This window comes from Phoca vitulina, unplaced genomic scaffold (genome assembly GCF_004348235.1).
Source record: "Phoca vitulina isolate PV1807 unplaced genomic scaffold, GSC_HSeal_1.0 scaffold21, whole genome shotgun sequence".
Taxonomy (NCBI): domain Eukaryota; kingdom Metazoa; phylum Chordata; class Mammalia; order Carnivora; family Phocidae; genus Phoca; species Phoca vitulina.
The window spans coordinates 6744698-6762717 of NW_022589724.1; the positions used below are offsets into that span (position 1 = coordinate 6744698).

At 37.3% G+C, this 18020-nt stretch overlaps 1 protein-coding gene across 1 annotated transcript; it reads left to right on the forward strand.

The window, feature by feature from the left end:
* Positions 1-1498: 1498 nt before the first annotated feature.
* Positions 1499-16089, forward strand: LOC116641382 (protein NipSnap homolog 3A). Its single transcript, XM_032419050.1, has 6 exons — positions 1499-1919; positions 5373-5583; positions 7600-7758; positions 9278-9427; positions 15068-15154; positions 15247-16089. The coding sequence occupies exons 1-6, from the start codon at positions 1860-1862 to the stop codon at positions 15321-15323; spliced, it is 744 nt and encodes a 247-aa protein (XP_032274941.1). The 5' UTR covers positions 1499-1859; the 3' UTR covers positions 15324-16089.
* Positions 16090-18020: the final 1931 nt, after the last annotated feature.

An 18020-nucleotide genomic window follows, 5' to 3' on the forward strand; every position in this document is an offset into this window, starting at 1 on the left:
AATAAGAAAGGGCCAAAGAGGAGAACCATCCCCCCTACACTGCTTAAGATCACTTACAGTTAAGTCATTAATGCTCTAAATAAATGCACTGGCCAGGACTTAGTCACATGACTGCACCAAGCTGCATAGTTTCTACTGCAAATTTTTTAAAAAGGGGGCCTGTAGGAGAATGGATAATGATAAAACAGCTAACAGTCTCTGCTACCTCCCTCTAACACTTTCTATTCTTCAGATCTTACTTTGTTCTTCTTCACAGTATTGATTAATCTCTGACATATTTTCTCTTCATTTGTTTGTTTCCCCTAACCTTTAAGTTCTAAGAGGACAAGAACTCTATCTTTTGTTCAACTCTGTACCCCAGTTACTGCAAATGTGCTTGAAACATAAAAGAAATTTAACAAATATGGGTTGAATGAGTCAATGAGTTTGTTAATTCAAGAGGGGATAAAAGCTAAGAAAATAAATTTAAACATTAAAGATCCAGTCTGGGTACAGATGATGCTTTGTTTTCTCTACATTAGTTAGAAATGGATGCCCATCATCCAGAAAAACTGACTCATCCCCTCTGGAATTATAATTTTTAAAAATCTACTTTCTGCTGAATAGATCATTGAAAAGTCTTTGCACAAGGCACAACTAATTCCCTGGTCCTAATAATGTAAGTAATATGATATTAACGTCTGCAATAATGTAATTATTAACAAGAATGTTAACATTAACATAATGTAGATAATGTAAATTAATGAAATCAATTAACTATTTTTAATGTAAGCATTAGACGCTGCCCCTCCCGGGCAATTCGCAGCAACCGCGAACAGGGTTTTTCTGGCCAAGGTGCCAGGCGGCCCTGAGGACACCCCTGAAGCTCCAGCTGCTGCGTTTGCCACGTTGGGGCCAGTGCCTGCGTCTAATGTAAGCATTAGAAGGAAAATTATTTTGATGGAGTGGTACATAAGAGATTAAATCCTCTTCCTGAATAAGTCAATAGATACTATCTGTAACTGAAAAAAATCAAGAAATAGCAGAAAATGCCTATTATTTAAAAATATACAAACAGGCATTAGAAGAAACAGCTTGAAATGCTTAAGGTTTTATTTTGGTGACCAATAACCAGAGACAGGGACTACTGACTAACTAGATCAGAAGTCAGCTGGTTTGCTTTTAAGGTTTACAGAATTATCTAGTTTTAAACAGTGTATGTTTAACTTTGACTTTTTTCACGTCTGGTTCAGCGCCCTCATTCTTCTGAGCTCCTGAGAAATACAATATTAATTATTTGAAGCCTTAGGAGGTCATGCTGGGGTGGCGATTAGGGAAAGAGGATGCACTTCATGAGGAAAAGTGAAGGCTCCGGGTCTTTACATAAATCACCCCGACTAACGATTAACCAGGGCAAAAACCTCCACGATTTTAAATGCACAGCATTACGCGTGCACGCATCATACTCCCTTCTCAAAGGACAAACACGCATTCTGCACACGAACTTAAGAACTGCTGCGCAACTGCGCATGGAGACGAGGTGATGGGCTCAGAAAGGTGGAACGGGAACGATCCCCGCCTTCAGCCAATCCTAATGTCCCCTCTGACGTTGGGTAAGAATGTCTGAGGAAACAAACGGAGGACCAAATGCCTTGCCGCCCAAACGCGCCAGGCGGCGGGCCCGGGAAGGACGCGAGCAGTCGGGGCGGTACCGCCACGTTCCTCGGCACCAGAGGCGGAGCTCACGCCGCCGAGTCCCGCCCCAGCCTGCGTCCGCCAGGAGTTCAGTCGCTGCTCTTTTCCAGGCGGGTAAGCCCTAACAGGAGGAATCTAAGGAAGAGTACCGGCTGGCTGTCCTTCCCAGCGCTCGAAGCCCAGCCATGCTCGTCCTCCGAAGCGGCCTGACTAGGGCTCTGGCTGCGCGGAAGCTCGCGCCTCAGGTACCGGCCGCGGAGACGCGCCCAAACCGTGCCTTGGGGGAGGGGAGCGGGCGTGAGCTGGGAGCTCGCCGCCCCGCGCATGCGCTACCCGATTTGCTCGCCCAAATTTGTGAGTGCCGCGCATGCGCCCAGGCGGTTCGCCCGTGCAGCTCGCGGGATGGGGCCGCCGCGGAAGTTCTAGTGGCGGTCTCAGGCCCGGAGGCGGGGCATTCCAGGAAGCGCGGGAGGAAGGGGGCGCAGTTCGGGGAGGTCCGGTGACCAGGGTCGCCTCCCGGGCAATTCGCAGCAACCGCGAACAGGGCTTTTCTGGCCAAGGTGCCAGGCGGCCCTGAGGACACCCCTGAAGCTCCAGCTGCTGCGTTTGCCACGTTGGGGCCAGTGCCTGGTGCTTGCTGGTCGAGCGTTCCTATAGATTTTGTCCTTTGACAAGCCACCGCCCCCTCCAGACAGAAGGTAGGAGAGACATAGGTCAACCAGCCGCTGGCGAAAGAACAGGCCTCCCCCGTTTAAACGATATGTACACAACTTCTGAGCGTTTTGCAGAGAACCCTGAAGAGGAGGGCCAGCGTGCCAGTGGTGGAGTATCCTGCCCAGCTGCCCACTGCCTCGTGCGGGTGGTGGCCGAGCCAGGCAGGGCCAGGAACCTCGTAGCAAACAGAATGATACCCCCACTTAACCTTAGATGAGAAAAGCACACGATAGATTTTTGTGATTCAGCCTAAACTGTCGGGACTTGGCCTATTCTGTGAATCTACAGATTTTTTCCTTTGTTATTGAGGCTGGTACTTTTCTGGAAGGGTATAAGTGAAAGGGGATGAACCTACTCTTGAGACTGACTCTGCAGAAGACTGAGGAACCAATGATGGCCCATTAACCCAAGATTAGCAATCCAGTCTTAATCTTTCCTGATTGACACTCTACTGGGGCAGGGCCAAGAGGTATTCCTTACAGCTTTACTCTGAACTTTGATTATTAAATGTCAGCCAGTTGTTCTAATTGGAAAAAATTCCAGTGATGAGTTATATTCTCAGGGTCCTGGGATCTAACCCCAGCTCTGGCTCCTGACCTTAGCACCGAGTCTGCTTGTACCTCTCCCTCTGCTCCTCCCCACCACCACCACCACCCCTGGCTCATGTGCACTCTCTCTCTCTCAAATGAATGGATAAATAAAATCTTTTTTAAAAATTAAAAAAAAAAAAGCATAGTAACTCAAGACAATTGTGACTCATTGGAATTGGAAGTCAGTGCTGAGGAAAATGAGACTTTCTTTGGAGATTAGGGAGCCTGAAGCACTCATGTTTCCTTCCCTAGCATACTAGTCCTGTATTGTGGTTGCATAGTTCTAGTGTCCCTCAACAAAAATCACCTACCCCTTCCCACACACGTACACATCTCATTGCTTCATTGCTGTTAACCTCTCCCTGAGCTTTCCTATTGTACTCTTCTGCAAAAGGTAATAAAAATGTGTGCCTGTGATCACTTATTTTGTTCCCCAAATACAAATTCCCTGAAAAACAACGTAAAAGCAATTGTCACAAGTACCCCATTGGCCTATTTTTGATACATTTATATTTTATTTATAATATTTTTAAGCTATAAATATTAGGCAGTTTTCATTTGCATAGCATTTTGTTATTAGAGTAGTAAAATGGCACAAAAAAGAATGTCTGCCAAACATAGGGGCTGCAATTGTTTTTGATGGCAAATGTCAATCAGACAATAAGAATATAACTCATCATAGACATGAATGGGATGAGCTCAAGATAGATGATTATAATTCAGTCTTATACACAAGTAAAATACATATACTATTGTGCTTTGTAAAAAAAAAATATGCCAGAGCAAGAAGCATACTGCTTTTGATTGTTGGAGCAGGTAGTCAGCATAAGCCCAAAATTCATCCATAGCTTTATAGGTATGAAAACTGTTATAATTGATTATGCTGGGTGTAATCAGCTTTAGGAAATATGCACATGCTAATCAAACTTATGTAAGATGGATTTGTAAACTAGAATACCATATGAGTGTGTCTGTGTTTATATACATATATCTGTGTGTACATTTACACATACAAACACATACGTATACACAGAGGATAATTTCTGGCAGAGCATTTCCCACTGAAAGTTCAGTTCACTCAGAGACCCAAATTAGAAATTTACATAGTGAACATATGACTATTACAAAAGGAACTAATGGTTCTTTAAAACTATTTCCATTAACATGGTATAACTGGGTGGGTTAAATGCCCTTCTTCAGACTGCATCTATAATTAAAAACATAATGACTCAGGAGTACCTGGGTGGCTCAGGTGGCTAAAGTGTCCCAACTCTTGGTTTCAACTCAGGTCATGATCTCAGGGTCCTGGGATCTAACCCCACCTCTAGCTCCTGCCCTTAGCACAGAGTCTGCTTGTACCTCTCCCTCTGCTCCTCTCCACCACCACCCCCAGCCCTGGCTCATGTGCACTCTCTCTCTCTCAAATAAATGGAAAAATAAAATCTTTTTTAAAAATTAAAAAAAAAAAATACTGACTCAAGACAATTGTGACTCATTGACTTTTTTTCCTTTTTCTAGCTTTACACATCCTATGACTATATTACAATGCAATTGGATAGGCCATAGTTTCCTATTACATTAGTTAAATTCCTATCCTATTTTTATTTTTTTAAGAGAGAGAGAGAGCACAGTGGGGTGGGGCAGAGGGAGAGGGAGAGTGAGAATGTTAAGCAGGCTCCATGCTCAGCACAGAGCTGGAGGCAGGGATCTCACAACCCTTAGATTAATCTCAGTGGCAATCAAGAATTTGGCGCTTAACCAACTAAGCCACTCAGGTGCCCCTCTATCCTATTTTTTGACCAGTGGTTTACTTCATTGAATTTAGGAAATACTTTGACCTGACCAGCAATTTCCATTGTTTTAAGAACCTAAAAAGGAAGGAAGGAAGGAAGGAAGGGAGGGAAAGAGGAAAGGAAAGGAAGAAAAGAATTTTCTGCTAGTAAACACATTTCCATTGTGCCAGCCAAAATACTATATATTTTATAAAATTGTTTTTAATGCTTAACTCTAACACATACATATACTATTGACTAAAGATGGAATATTGACTAAATAAGGGATATTTAAACTATTTGCAAAACTTATTAGGCTCCTAATTGTAGTTTTTGGGTAAAGAAATTGCCCCAGTGGCTTCTTAGAAGAAACTTCTCATGAAAAAGCAACTAGAGGTAGACTACCTACAAGGACGTGGTAGCTATATATTTGGAATACTTAAAAGTAGTTTTCTTTACTGATATCTCTCTAAACAAATTATCTATGGAGAAAGGACCACAGTGTACAAACAGATTGTGAGTCTACTGAGTGTCGCTTGTTTTCAGACTCAGATTTGCTTGTAACATGATATTATAAGCCCTACTTTCCCAAAATATTTAAATTTGCCTTATCTTTCTTCAGGTGTGCTCATCTTTTGCTACAGGCCCCAGACAATACGATGGAACACTCTATGAATTTCGTACCTATTATCTTAAGCCCTCAAAGATGAATGAGTTCCTGGAAAATACTAAGAAAAACATTCATCTTCGGACAGCTCACTCTGAATTGGTTGGATACTGGAGTGTAGAATTTGGAGGCAGATTGAATAAAGTGTTTCATGTTTGGAAGTATGGTATGAGTCATCAGCTTAAGTATTCAGTACAGATTTTCATTCTGTTAGATGTTACCCATGAATTAGTGACTTAGTTCTTGGATCTATGTTACTATAAATACATACAGGTGAAGTAAAACTTTTAAATAGCAATACCAAAAAATAAATTCAGGGATTGTGCCTCCCAGTGGTATACCTGTAGTAACCCATTGCTGGAAATGTTTATTAGCACATGAGAATGTGATAGTGAGAAAATGGCATCTCAGATTTCAAGTCATAAAATTTTGAACCACACTTAATTCTTAGGAAAAGTTAAGAATAGCTTATTGTAAAGATGGTTTATGAAAAATTTAAAGCAGTGATTGCAAGAACCCAAGTGGGTTAAGATCATAAAAGGGGAGTAGAATTTTTTTTTTATTGAAGCTATAGCTGAATATCAGTGTTTTAACAGAAATCATTCTAATGTCTAGGGGCTTTAGTGAAATAGAAGTTAATAGGAGAGGATAGTAAACTTTGAAGCCCTCACCCTTCTGTAAGATATAATAAATCTGTCAGGTTTCGGACCACTTTTGTTTTATTTCTGTACCCCAGAGTTTCAAGGAATTCACTGTCATGATACTAGTTTAGGGAAGTAAAGGAAAAGGAACTAGAGTTCTTCCCATATTGAAGCTGATCCATCCCTGGTTTAGTAGAGGAAGGAGTATGGTTACTGGAATCCCCAGAATGTTTGTTACTCCATTGTTTAATCTTTCTGAAGTCTACAGTAGTACATCATGATATCCAAAAACTTTTAATAATTTCATTTAGTATTTGGTCATCAGTGTCCAAAGTTAATAGTCATAAAATAACATGAAAAGTGCTCATTCTGTACTTAGCATGTCCATAGTCTAGAGGTTTTCCCAATTGTAGTAGAACAAACCCCATTAAAACACAACTTATGCTTTAATGCACCGCCAGTTGAATCATATCCCAGTTAAAAAAAGAAAAAAACAAAACTGCTAGTAGTCCTGATAAAACTTACTTAAGCTCTAAGATAGATGTTATTCCTTATCCTCAGCATAAACCATAGAAAACTATTTCCCCGTTCATCTTGCGAGGCCCTAATAGTTAAATGTAGTACTGGGCCCATATGTTAGCAAATATATGTACTTGTTTGGGAAACAAAGAGAAGAGAAATAGTACTGAGTAAAAAGAAGGGATGACAGGGGCGCCGGGGTGGCTTAGTCGGTTAAGCGGCTGCCTTCGGCTCAGGTCATGATCCTGGGGTCTTGGGATCGAGCCCCACGTCCGGCTTCCTGCTCAGTGGAGAGCCTGCTTCTCCCTCTCCCTCTGCCTGCCGCTCTGCCTACTTGTGTTCTCTCTCTCTCTGTCAAATAAATAAAATATTTTTTAAAAATAAAAAAAATAAAAGTAAATAAAAATAAAAAGAAGGGATGACAGAGAATTAGCACTATTTCTTTGGAAGCTGTTAGTTCAAAGCAGCAGCTGTCAAAGTGCACCTTAATTTCATTCACGTTAAATGTAATTCAAGGTGTATCTTGACTTGATCACCCACCACCACCACCACCACAGAAAAATACTCTAAACTGCTGCTATAATTTAAATGCCTCAATTAAATTAATAAGAATAGTTAATGTATATTGAGTTCTAACGAGTTGCCAAAAACTGTTGTGTACTAATTCATTTAATCTTAACAGCCCTAAAGGGAGATATTATATCATTATCCCCATTTTACAGAGTTAAGAAATAGGCACAGAAAGATTTAATAACTTAACCTAAGTCACACGACTGCCTATTAAGTGGTAGAGCCTATAAAGCCCACTACATGACATTATCATTAGTTGTTGACATTTCTACTGCCCTTTCAGGCCATGAGAAATTTGGGGACTGATGTCACATCTGTATGTTATCTCCAGTGATATAATACAGTGTCCTGTGCCCTTGATGAACACTTGGTGGATTGAATGAAACCCAGAAAAAGTACAGGTGATTTTAAATCAATAATTTTTGGTTTTCTTGCTCCTTCTTTTCCCATAGATAATTTTGCTCATCGAACTGAAGTTCGGAAAGCATTGGCCAAAGATAAGGAATGGCAAGAACAGTACCTCATTCCAAATTTGGCTCTTATTGATAAACAAGAGAGTGAGATTACTTATCTGGTGCCATGGTGCAAACTAGAAAAGCCTCCAAAAGAAGGCAAGTCGCCCCCTCTTAGTCACTTTGAATTCTGATAGAGAAAAAATTAAAGATTTTAAGCTATAAAAACTCAAGTTCTGCTGGAAAAGAAGTTAATCTTTGTTTAATATAGGAACATATGTTGATTGTTCAGATAAAAATAAATTGGTGCTCTTAGCTTATCTTTTAAAAAAAATGACCATTGAATAATGAAGTGTTTTTCCATATTGGTATCTTACTGATTCTTAAAGCTTAGCTATATTATAGAAAAAGTTGACGTGGTCAGTAAAGGTTGAGAAGTTGGGCCTTAGGAGCAGAGAACACATCTGTGGGTAGGTGAGGGATAGTATGTGTGATACTTTGTCATAGTTTTAAAATAATATAAACTTTTAAATATAAAAGTATTTTTCCATAAACTACAACTAATCTTAAATCTTAAGTATATATTTGCTTATAAAATTGACTAGGGGAATGAATTAACTGGAACTGCCAAGCTGCATTACTGTAGTCTAACTTTCATGTCTTCCTCTTTCTTATTTCTCAGTTTGAAAGTAATTTCCTAAAGATTTGTCTTCTTGCTGATTTTACTTCTTGCTGACTTAAAGAAATTATTACCTCAATCCAGTTTTAAACAAAGGTCAGATTAGCAAAAGCATAAACTAATTTAAATGTTTTATTTCCCCCATTATTCCGAACTTCGTAGTGCATTTTAGATTATAATAGATTTGAAGAATCTGATTTAGAAATTTATCTTCTTAGCTCCCCCTCAGCTTTCAGCACTAACTAAATGAACTAGTTGGCTTCTCAGAAAGTATCAAATCTTAGTTCTTTTCCTCTATGCTATTCATGATTCTTCAGTAACTTTTGCATGTTTTTCTTTTACTTTCTAAATCTACTTGTCCCCTGGTTTCCTTCTCTTCACCTAGCCTCTACTTCTGTCCAGAAGGTAAAATGCTTTCCAAGTAATTACCTGGATATTTAGGAATAATAAAACCATCTCCTTTAGAATTTTTTTTTTCCTCAGAACTCAGAGACAGTCACCTCAGGTTCATTATTTGCTTGCTGTTCCTGTTGGATATGGAATCTTACAGGGGAAATTATATAGAGAGATAAGTTAGTAGAAATTGGTAAACAGAATGGAACTATAAGAGACTGGGAATACCTCCTTATTCATTTCTTTTATAAAAGTATAGACTCAGGCAACTAAAAAATACTATTACATTATAAATTCTCACTTTTATTGACAAATTCTATAGATTAAAAATAGATAATACCTTAACTACAGATTCCATCCATTTTTGTCTGTTCTGTATGATAAGTTTAACGACTGACCCTTAAACTAGGACAAGGACTTTCTAAACATAAAAGCAAAGAAAAACAATGCAAATTATTAGTAAATATGTCTAACATGTTAACATGTATACAGGTATGATCCTCAAAATCTACATATGTAGTTAGCCTTCCACTGGAACCAAAATAAACATGATTGGAAATTGCTTGAATGTGTTCTATAAAATAATTATTTTTCTCCCTATTCTAGGAATCTATGAACTAGCTACTTTTCAAATGAAACCTGGTGGGCCAGCTCTGTGGGGTGACCCATTTAAAAGGGCAGTTCATACTCATATCAATCGAGGCTACACAAAACTAGTTGGAGTGTTCCATGCAGAATATGGAGTGCTCAACAGAGGTACAGTTGTCCATTTCTTCTTATGAAATTGCAAAATATATGGGTGATCCACATTAAGTTCCTTTTGTCAGTTTGTCTCTGTTCTCATTATGGACTATATTTTGCTTTTTATTGCCCAAGTTTTAGCTTTGTAATTTTAAGGGTTGAGCAAACCTGTTTTACATCTTATTTAGAATGTTATTCACCTTATAAAGTTTTTTTTAAATACTGAACTGTTCTTTTCCCTGATACATCAAAATGATAAAATTATAAATACTGGAAGGAACCTGAAAAAGTCACCTGTTTCTTTCATCACCTTATTTTCCTCTGAGTGTACTTTTAATGATTTTTTTTCCTTTTTTCACAGTTTTATTGAGCTATAATTGACATATAAGTTTAGGGTATACAACATAATGATTTGATATATGTTGTAAAGTGATCACCACAATAAGTTTAGTTAACAGCCATCACCTCACAGTTACAAATTTTTCTCCTTATGATAAGAACTTTTAAGATCTACTCTCTTTCAGCTTTCAAATATATAGTGTAGAATTGTTAACTGTAGTCTTCATGTTGTATATTACATCCCCAAAACTTACTTATCTTGTAACTGGAAGTTTGTGCTTCTTGTAATTTTTTTTAAAAATTTATTTATTTTGAGAGAGAGAGAGCACATGTATGCAAAAGAGAGAGCGGTGGGGAGGAGCAGAGGGAGAGAGGGTCTTAAGCAGACTCCACACTGAGTGTGGAGCCCAAGAAGGCACAATCTCAAGACCCTGAGATCAAGCCTGAGCCAAAACCGAGAGTCAGGCACTTAACTGACTGCACCACTCAGGTGCCCCTGTGATTTTTTTTTTTTTTAAATAACATTACTTGGGGTAGAAAGATTGTTTATGGGTAAAAAAGTAATAGTAATTATTATAAATATTAAAAACAATGGACAAGCCCAAAGAAAAAAAATATGGTTAATCAATTTATTTAATAAAATATCTATTTGGGATATTTAATTTTTTAAAGTTGAACGATATTCCAATCAGAATTTCAGAGAGTTTTCTTGTGGCAAACTCTAAAAATGTTTGTAAAATTTATCTGAAAGGATAAATGACTAAGAATAGCTAATGAATATTTGAAAGACTTGTAATATCCGGTTGCCTCTTCATCTTCTCCACTTTATGTCCAATGGACATATCCAAAACTGAGCTAATCATTGCTCAGAAAGTCAACTTCTACTAATATATATGTTATAGATGTATATTTAAGTTGGAAAATATATGAAGAGGAGAAAAAAATTTTAGATGCCTATCTCACACCATAATGCTAAAATAAAATCAAGATAGATTATGGATTTCTTTTTTTTTTTAAGATATTATTTATTTATTTGACAGAGAGAGACACAGCGAGAGAGGGAACACAAGCAGGGGGAGCGGGAGAGGGAGAAGCAGGCTTCCCGCTAAGCAGGGAGCCCGATGCGGGGCTTAATCCCAGGACCCTGGGATCATGACCTGAGCTGAAGGCAGACGCTTAACGACTGAGCCACCCAGGCACCCCTGGATTATGGATTTCAGTTAAAAAATTGAATTCATACAATTACTAAAACAAAATACAGATGAATTTATTTAACAATGTGTATGGAAACAATATGTCTAAGCCAAAAAGCAAATGAAGAAACTATGAAGGAAAAAAAGAATAATTTTATTATAAAAGAATGATTTTATTATACAAAGCTCAAGCTTTGTGCCTCTCAAAATATCTTAAATGAAATCAAAAAGCAAAAAATACATACATACATACTTCTACAAAGGTAGACACAGATGACTACCAAAAATATATTAAAGAAGATTCAGATTAAAACAATAATGAGATGCCAGTTTTTACCTAATAAGGATACATTATATAGATACAGTATTAGATAGGTCAGAGAAAAATGAGTTAAACTTGTAGGGTTCATATCTGCTTCATCTTCCCTCAAGAAAATTGGCAATATAAATAAAAAGGCTTATCTGTTTGTATTTGACATTTTTTAAATTTTTTATTTATTTTTTTAATTTCAGTATAAGTAACACACAGTGTTATATTAATTTCAGGTGTACAATATAGTGCTTCAACAATTCTATACATTACTCAGTACTCATCATAAGTGTACTCTTAATTCCCTTCACCTATTTCACCCACCCTTCCACCCACCTCCCCCCGGCAACCAAAGGTTCTCTATATTTAAGAGTCGGGTTTTTTTTTTTCTTTGTTTCTTAAATTCCATTATGAATGAAATCATGTGGTATTTGTCTTTCCCTGATTGACTTATTTCATTTAGCATTATATCCATCCATATGTTGCAAGTGGCAAGATTTCTTTTTTATGGCTGAGTAATATTCCACTACACACACACACACACACACACACACACACACACACACACACACACACAAACTTCTTTATCCATTCATCTATCAATGGAACGTGGGTTGCTTCCGTATCTTGACTACTGTACTTAATGCTGCAGTAAACACAGGGGTGCATATATCTTTTCAAATTCATGTTTTCATATTCTTTGGGTAAATATCCAGTAGTGTAATTACTGGATCCTATGGTAATTCTATTTTTAATTTTTTGAGGAACCTCCATACTGTCTTCCACAGTGGCCGCACCAGTGTGCATTCCCACCAGTGGCACATGAGGGTTCCTTTTTTTCCACATCCTTACCAACACTTGTTGTTTCTTGTGTTTTTTATTTTAGCCATTCTGACAGATGTGAGGTGATACCTCATTGTGGTTTAGATTTGTTTTGATGATGATGAGTGATGTTGAGCATCTTTTCATGTGTCTGTTGGCCATCTGTATGCCTTGTTTGGAGAAATTCATGTCTATTCATATCTTCTCCCCATTTTTTAGCTGGATTATTTGTTTTTTGGGTGTTGAGTTATATAGGTTCTTTATATATTTTGGACCTCCTTGGGATGATTTTGTTGGGGACTCTCTGTGCCTCCTGAATCTGGATTTGTTTCCTTCTCCAGAGTTTCCAGCTATTATTTCTTCAAATAAATTTGCTGCCCCTTTTCTCTCTTTTCTCTGGGATCCCTGTAATGTGAATGTTATTACACTTGATGGTGTCACTGAGTTCCCTTAACCTATTCTCATTTTTTTAATTAATCTTTTCTCTTTCTCCTGTTCAGCTTGATTGCTTTCCATTACAGTCTTCCAGCTCACTGGTCCATTCTTCTGCTTCCTCTAATCTACTATATATTCCCTCTAGTGTATTTTTTAATTTCACTTACAGAGTTCTTCATCTCTCACTGGTTTTTTGTATTTTCTGTCTCTTTTGAGGGTCTCACTGAGATCCTCCACTCTTTTCTCAAGTCCAGTGAGTATATTTATGATCATTACTTCAAATTCTCTATGAGATATATTGCTTATCTCTGTTTCATTTTGTTCTCTTGCTGGATTTTGTCCTGTTGATTCATTTGGGACATATTCTTCTGTGTCTTCATTTTTTCTAACTCTCTCTGTCTGCTTCTATGTGTTAGGCAAGTAATGGCCTTATCAAGAAGAGCTCATGTAGTGCTCTGCAGTGCAGTGTCTCCTGTTGACCAGAACCTGGCCCTTCCAGAGTATCTCCTGTGTGTGTTGCATACACCTTACTATTGTGGCTGAGCCACATTTGCCTTCAGTCCAGTTGCCTGCAATGGCGCCTTTTGCCAGTTGTGGGCAGGGTTTGGTTCCTGTGTTGTTAGGAGGCCAGTCTGGGGCTGCCTTGGGCAAAAAGCCTTAATTTTTTAAATTAGTTTTGCTAATATTAAGGAAATATGCATGGATATGTAGGTGGGTTTAGTTATACAAGAAGGAAATTTGAAATGACATAAAATATATAGCCATATTTAAATAATGAGATTAAAGGTTTTTTAAGTTTCCAATTTACTATAAAGGACATGTATAACTTTTACAAGAAAAAAATTATTGAAAATGTGTGTGCACACACACTGTAATCTTGGGGCGCCTGTGTGGCTCAGTCAGTTAGGTGTCCAATTTATGATTTCGGCTCAGGTTTTGATCTCATGGGTCATGAGATTAAGCCTTGCACTAGGGTCTGCACTCAGCGGGGAGTCTGCTTGAGATTCTCTCTCTCCCTCACCCTCTGCCCTTCCCTCTATCCATGCATGTGTGTGCTCTCTAAAATAAATCTTTAAAAAAAAAAAAAAAAGAAAATGTGTGTGTACACACACTTTTTAATCTTAATCCATTCTTAGTGTACTAGGAGAATGGTAATATGCTGAGTATAAATCAGTACTTCATATCTGGAGGACAGTGTATAATATATACACCGTATATTTGTAAGTGTGTATATATATATATATATATATATATGATATACTCTTTGGTTCTCTCAGTTTAAATTTTAGGAATTTATATTAAGAAAATATTCAGATCCAGACTGCCTGGGTTTGAATCCCAGCTTCACCACTTATAACTTTGTGACCCTGGGTAAGTTACTTAACCTCACTGTGCCTTAGTTTCCTCATCCATAAAATGATGATACTAATAATCTACCACCGAAAATTATTATGAAGACTAAATAGACTAAATGAGTTAATACATGCAAAATGCTTAAAACCAGGTCTGGCACGTAATCAACACCCAGTAAATATTAGTAGTAGTTGTCATCAGCTTTGTTATTACTATAGATATATATGTAGATGCTACTCTAATGAGGTTTCTCTCAGTATTATTTACAATAAAGAAACATTTTTATGTAATATGCAGATTATCCAGAAAAAGATATATGTATCTACATCATGTATTTATATAACCATAAACTTACATGTTTATGTGTGTATAAATATTCATAAAAATACATATATATATACATAAATATGGAAAGAGATACAGCAAATATAAAAGTGGCTTTTTTTCTAGGTGGTATAGAAATGACTCCTCTTTTCTCTTTTTATCCACATTTTCCTATACAGCTAACATATCTTACATTGGAATTATTAAAAATTTTAAAATGTACACAAAAACATTTATTCCATATTTCAAAAAATATTACAATATTAATCTAATCAGTCAGGGGCTTGGATAAAAAGTTCTTATATCTATAGGGAGGAATTCACATAGCCATTAAAAATTAAGGTTACTGCCATGGGAAATATGCATTGTTGATTTTTAAAAATCTACTGGTAAGTGTAATATATAGTACGACCCTAATTTGATTTTACTCATTTGTTTAAAGGAAATGCGCTAAATGTCAATAGAGGTTCTCTCGAGGTGGTTAAAATTATGCTACTTTTTATTTGCTTCTTCATATCATCAAGATTTTCAGTACTAAACACAAATCTTTTATAATCTTCCTTTTTTAAATAAACTAAAATGTATTAGAAAATCATGAAGCCTCATTATAGACTTAATTGTGTTTAGTGTGTTATTTACTTTCCCTTTCCAGACTTCTGTTTCTCCATCTATAAAACCAGTTTGATTAATTTATAAATTTCTCTCCCGAATCTCTGACCCCCTCTGAAATCTTATTACTAACATACTTAATTTTACCTTTTTGATATCCACTATTTTGATCTAAAGAACAAGACTTAATGTTTCTGATTAATTTTTCTGAATTTCTTACTTGTAGTAACGCCATAGTCTTTAGACGCTGTTTTTGGTTTATTTCTGCAGTTCATGTTCTTTGGTGGAATGAGAGTGCAGACAGTCGTGCGGCTGGGAGACATCAGTCTCATGAGGATCCCAGGGTTGTGGCAGCTGGTAAGCTACTTCACTAGGCATGAAGTATTCGAACCACAAATTTGATTCAGTCAATAACTTTATATGCCTTCTTATGAAATGTTTTTTTCCAGTTCGAGAAAGTGTTAACTTCCTTGAGTCTCAGAAGAATATGCTTCTGATTCCTATGTCATTTTCACCATTGAAATAGTTTTCCATTGAAATACGAAGCATTGCATTAACTGCTATAAGATGTGTCTGCTAATGGTACTTAAACTCTCCCAAGAGATTCTCATTTTTATATGAAGGAGGTGGTAAGTTAATTTGCTATGTCCTTTGCATTTTTAAAAGCTGCCTCTGTCCATTGTCACCACCATGAGGAAATAGTTCTGTTCATTTTCCCTTTGGCATTTCAGTATCTGTCATACATTAAAAATTGTTGTCATTCCTACAAGATCTTGATTTTTCATTTGTTTCAGAATATCTCTTGTACTCTGTTTTGACAACCCTCTGCTTTTATAGCATTTCCTTATGTTGAAATGATTATGTCACATTTCCATGCCTATGATAATATTTCTAAACTATTTATATACATTGTCCAACTTTTCATGTCTATTTTTCTGAAATATTAAAAGTTTTTGTCCAGTAAAGTTTATTTTGTAATACTAAATGGGATTCATAAAAATATTAAACATGTTTATTATGGAAAAGTACAATATCATCTGTATCATCTCTATTAATTTTGGTTTTTACATTAATAATTACTTATGTGGAAAATAATGTTATTAGATCCTCATATTAAAAACTGTTGAAGACTCATTGGTTTATATGCTGAAATGTCTTCATTTACAATTTATTTTACTAACTTTTACTTCACTTTGGATTACTATTTAACAAAGGTACTTGAGACAATCTATCTGTGATAATGAGATATTTATGGTTATGGAAATGTTTGCCCTAATAAAAGCCTACAGATACATTCTGATTCTTTTTATTGTGTTTTATATTTGTGTCCTCTTACCTGGAACTATTATGTTGCTATAAGGTAATGAGACAGTAATAAATATACTGTCTTTATTGTAAGTATTAAGTTACTTCAAGTAAATAGCATGCTAATAACCCCACAAGGAGAATTTCTTTAGTACTGACACAGATGTACTAGGATTTTCCTACAAAAAAACTTTAATTTTTATTTTAGTTGAGTACTTCAGCATTCTTAAACTAGATTTGGTACTTACAAGCTCTTATGGTAGTCTATATTTATAGCTATATGATTTTATGTTTCTAATATATATTGTAAATACAACATAGTAAATTATTAGCTATCTGAGGGAAAACTGAAAAACAGGAAGCATATTCACCTCTCACTTATCTGGTCCTCAAGAATTCAAAGGACATCTCTCAGCTGGCTGAGATGAAGCACATTTCAAAGATAACACAGATGGACACACGCTCTTCCTGGAGAGAGAAAGTCAGTGAGGATCTGAGGAGTCACTCATGACCTTATAAGAGCAGTAGGTTGTAAATTCTCACACACACAGTGTGGCTTGAAAACTTAGTAAGTACAGAAATAGTAATGTGAAACTACTCAAATAAGTTAAATTCTTCCAGCTGTAGATAAATTTAAAACAACAGTATATAGCATATCAATCTAATAGATAACAGAAATTCTAAAAAAAAAAAAAGAAAGAAAATCTAAGATTCTGGTTATAAGAATGGTCCTATAAGCCCATTACAAAAGGTCTTTTTTTTTAAAGATTTTTTATTTATTTGAGAGAGAAAGAGCACAAACGGGGGAGGGGCAGAGGGAGAAGGAGAAGCAGGCTCCCCCACTGAGCAGGGAGCCCAACGTGGGGCTCGATCCCAGGACCCTGGGATCATGACCTGAGCCGAAGGCAGATGCTTAACCGACTGAGCCACTCAGGCGCCCCACAAAGGGTCTTGAATAAAATTCCTAATGACCTGTATTGATACTGTGTAGGAAATAAGAGAAGGAATACCTGCCATGTGCCATATACAGGATATACACTTTCAAATATTAAATATACAGAGTAGCTCAGTCTTGGCTGGCCCAAGATCACTAAATACCAGTGATGACTTTGTATGCAAAAGTCCTAAACGATAAGCTGCTAGGTGATCTACTGACCTACAATGATTCCCACAAAGCAGCAACTCTGGGCCCACTTTCCTGACAAGTCTTGGGATAGAGAAAGTACCTTGGCCAACTTCAAGTGTTTCTTTACTTGCTTAATGGAATCCTTTGACTCAGAGGAAGTGATTGAGAATTACTGGCACCCAGGGAAAAGCCACCGTACCTAAATAACAGCCTGACATAAAACATAGTGTGGAACACAGTACCACTCAGCAGCAGATACCACATGAGTATGTACATGTTTCATTTAGTATTTCCTCTGCAAAGGAAATTCAAAGTTAGACTTTGTGAACGTTACATCACAGCCACCTCTAATGGATTCTGGCAAACTTTTGACTCTTAGAGTTCCTGCCCAGGGGGCTAATAGAAACTCCAATGGGAAAGAGAAGGGACCTGGCCCTGATTATAGACTCTGACATCTGACACATTGAGGAAAGAGTGGTTATTCGTCTCAGGTGCTCCTCTAAACTTGGTAGCTCAGTCCTGAACACGGGTCTCAAGCAAGCAGATGCGGAGCCAAAGCAAACAGTGAGGGACACTGACCACAGTGGGCTAGAGAGGGCCGGACAGACAAGCCATGGCTCTTTCCTAGCATGATGGCCACTTTAGGGGTCCCACTCTGCACTGCTCAGAGTTCTGTGGGTACTGGCTCTTGGGGAAAAGGCAAAGGAGGAAAAGTGGGAAGTAGTGACAGAGCTAAGTTTTGAGGCAGCCATATAAGGCATCTCATTTTCTAGGAGGTATGAATGGACTTTA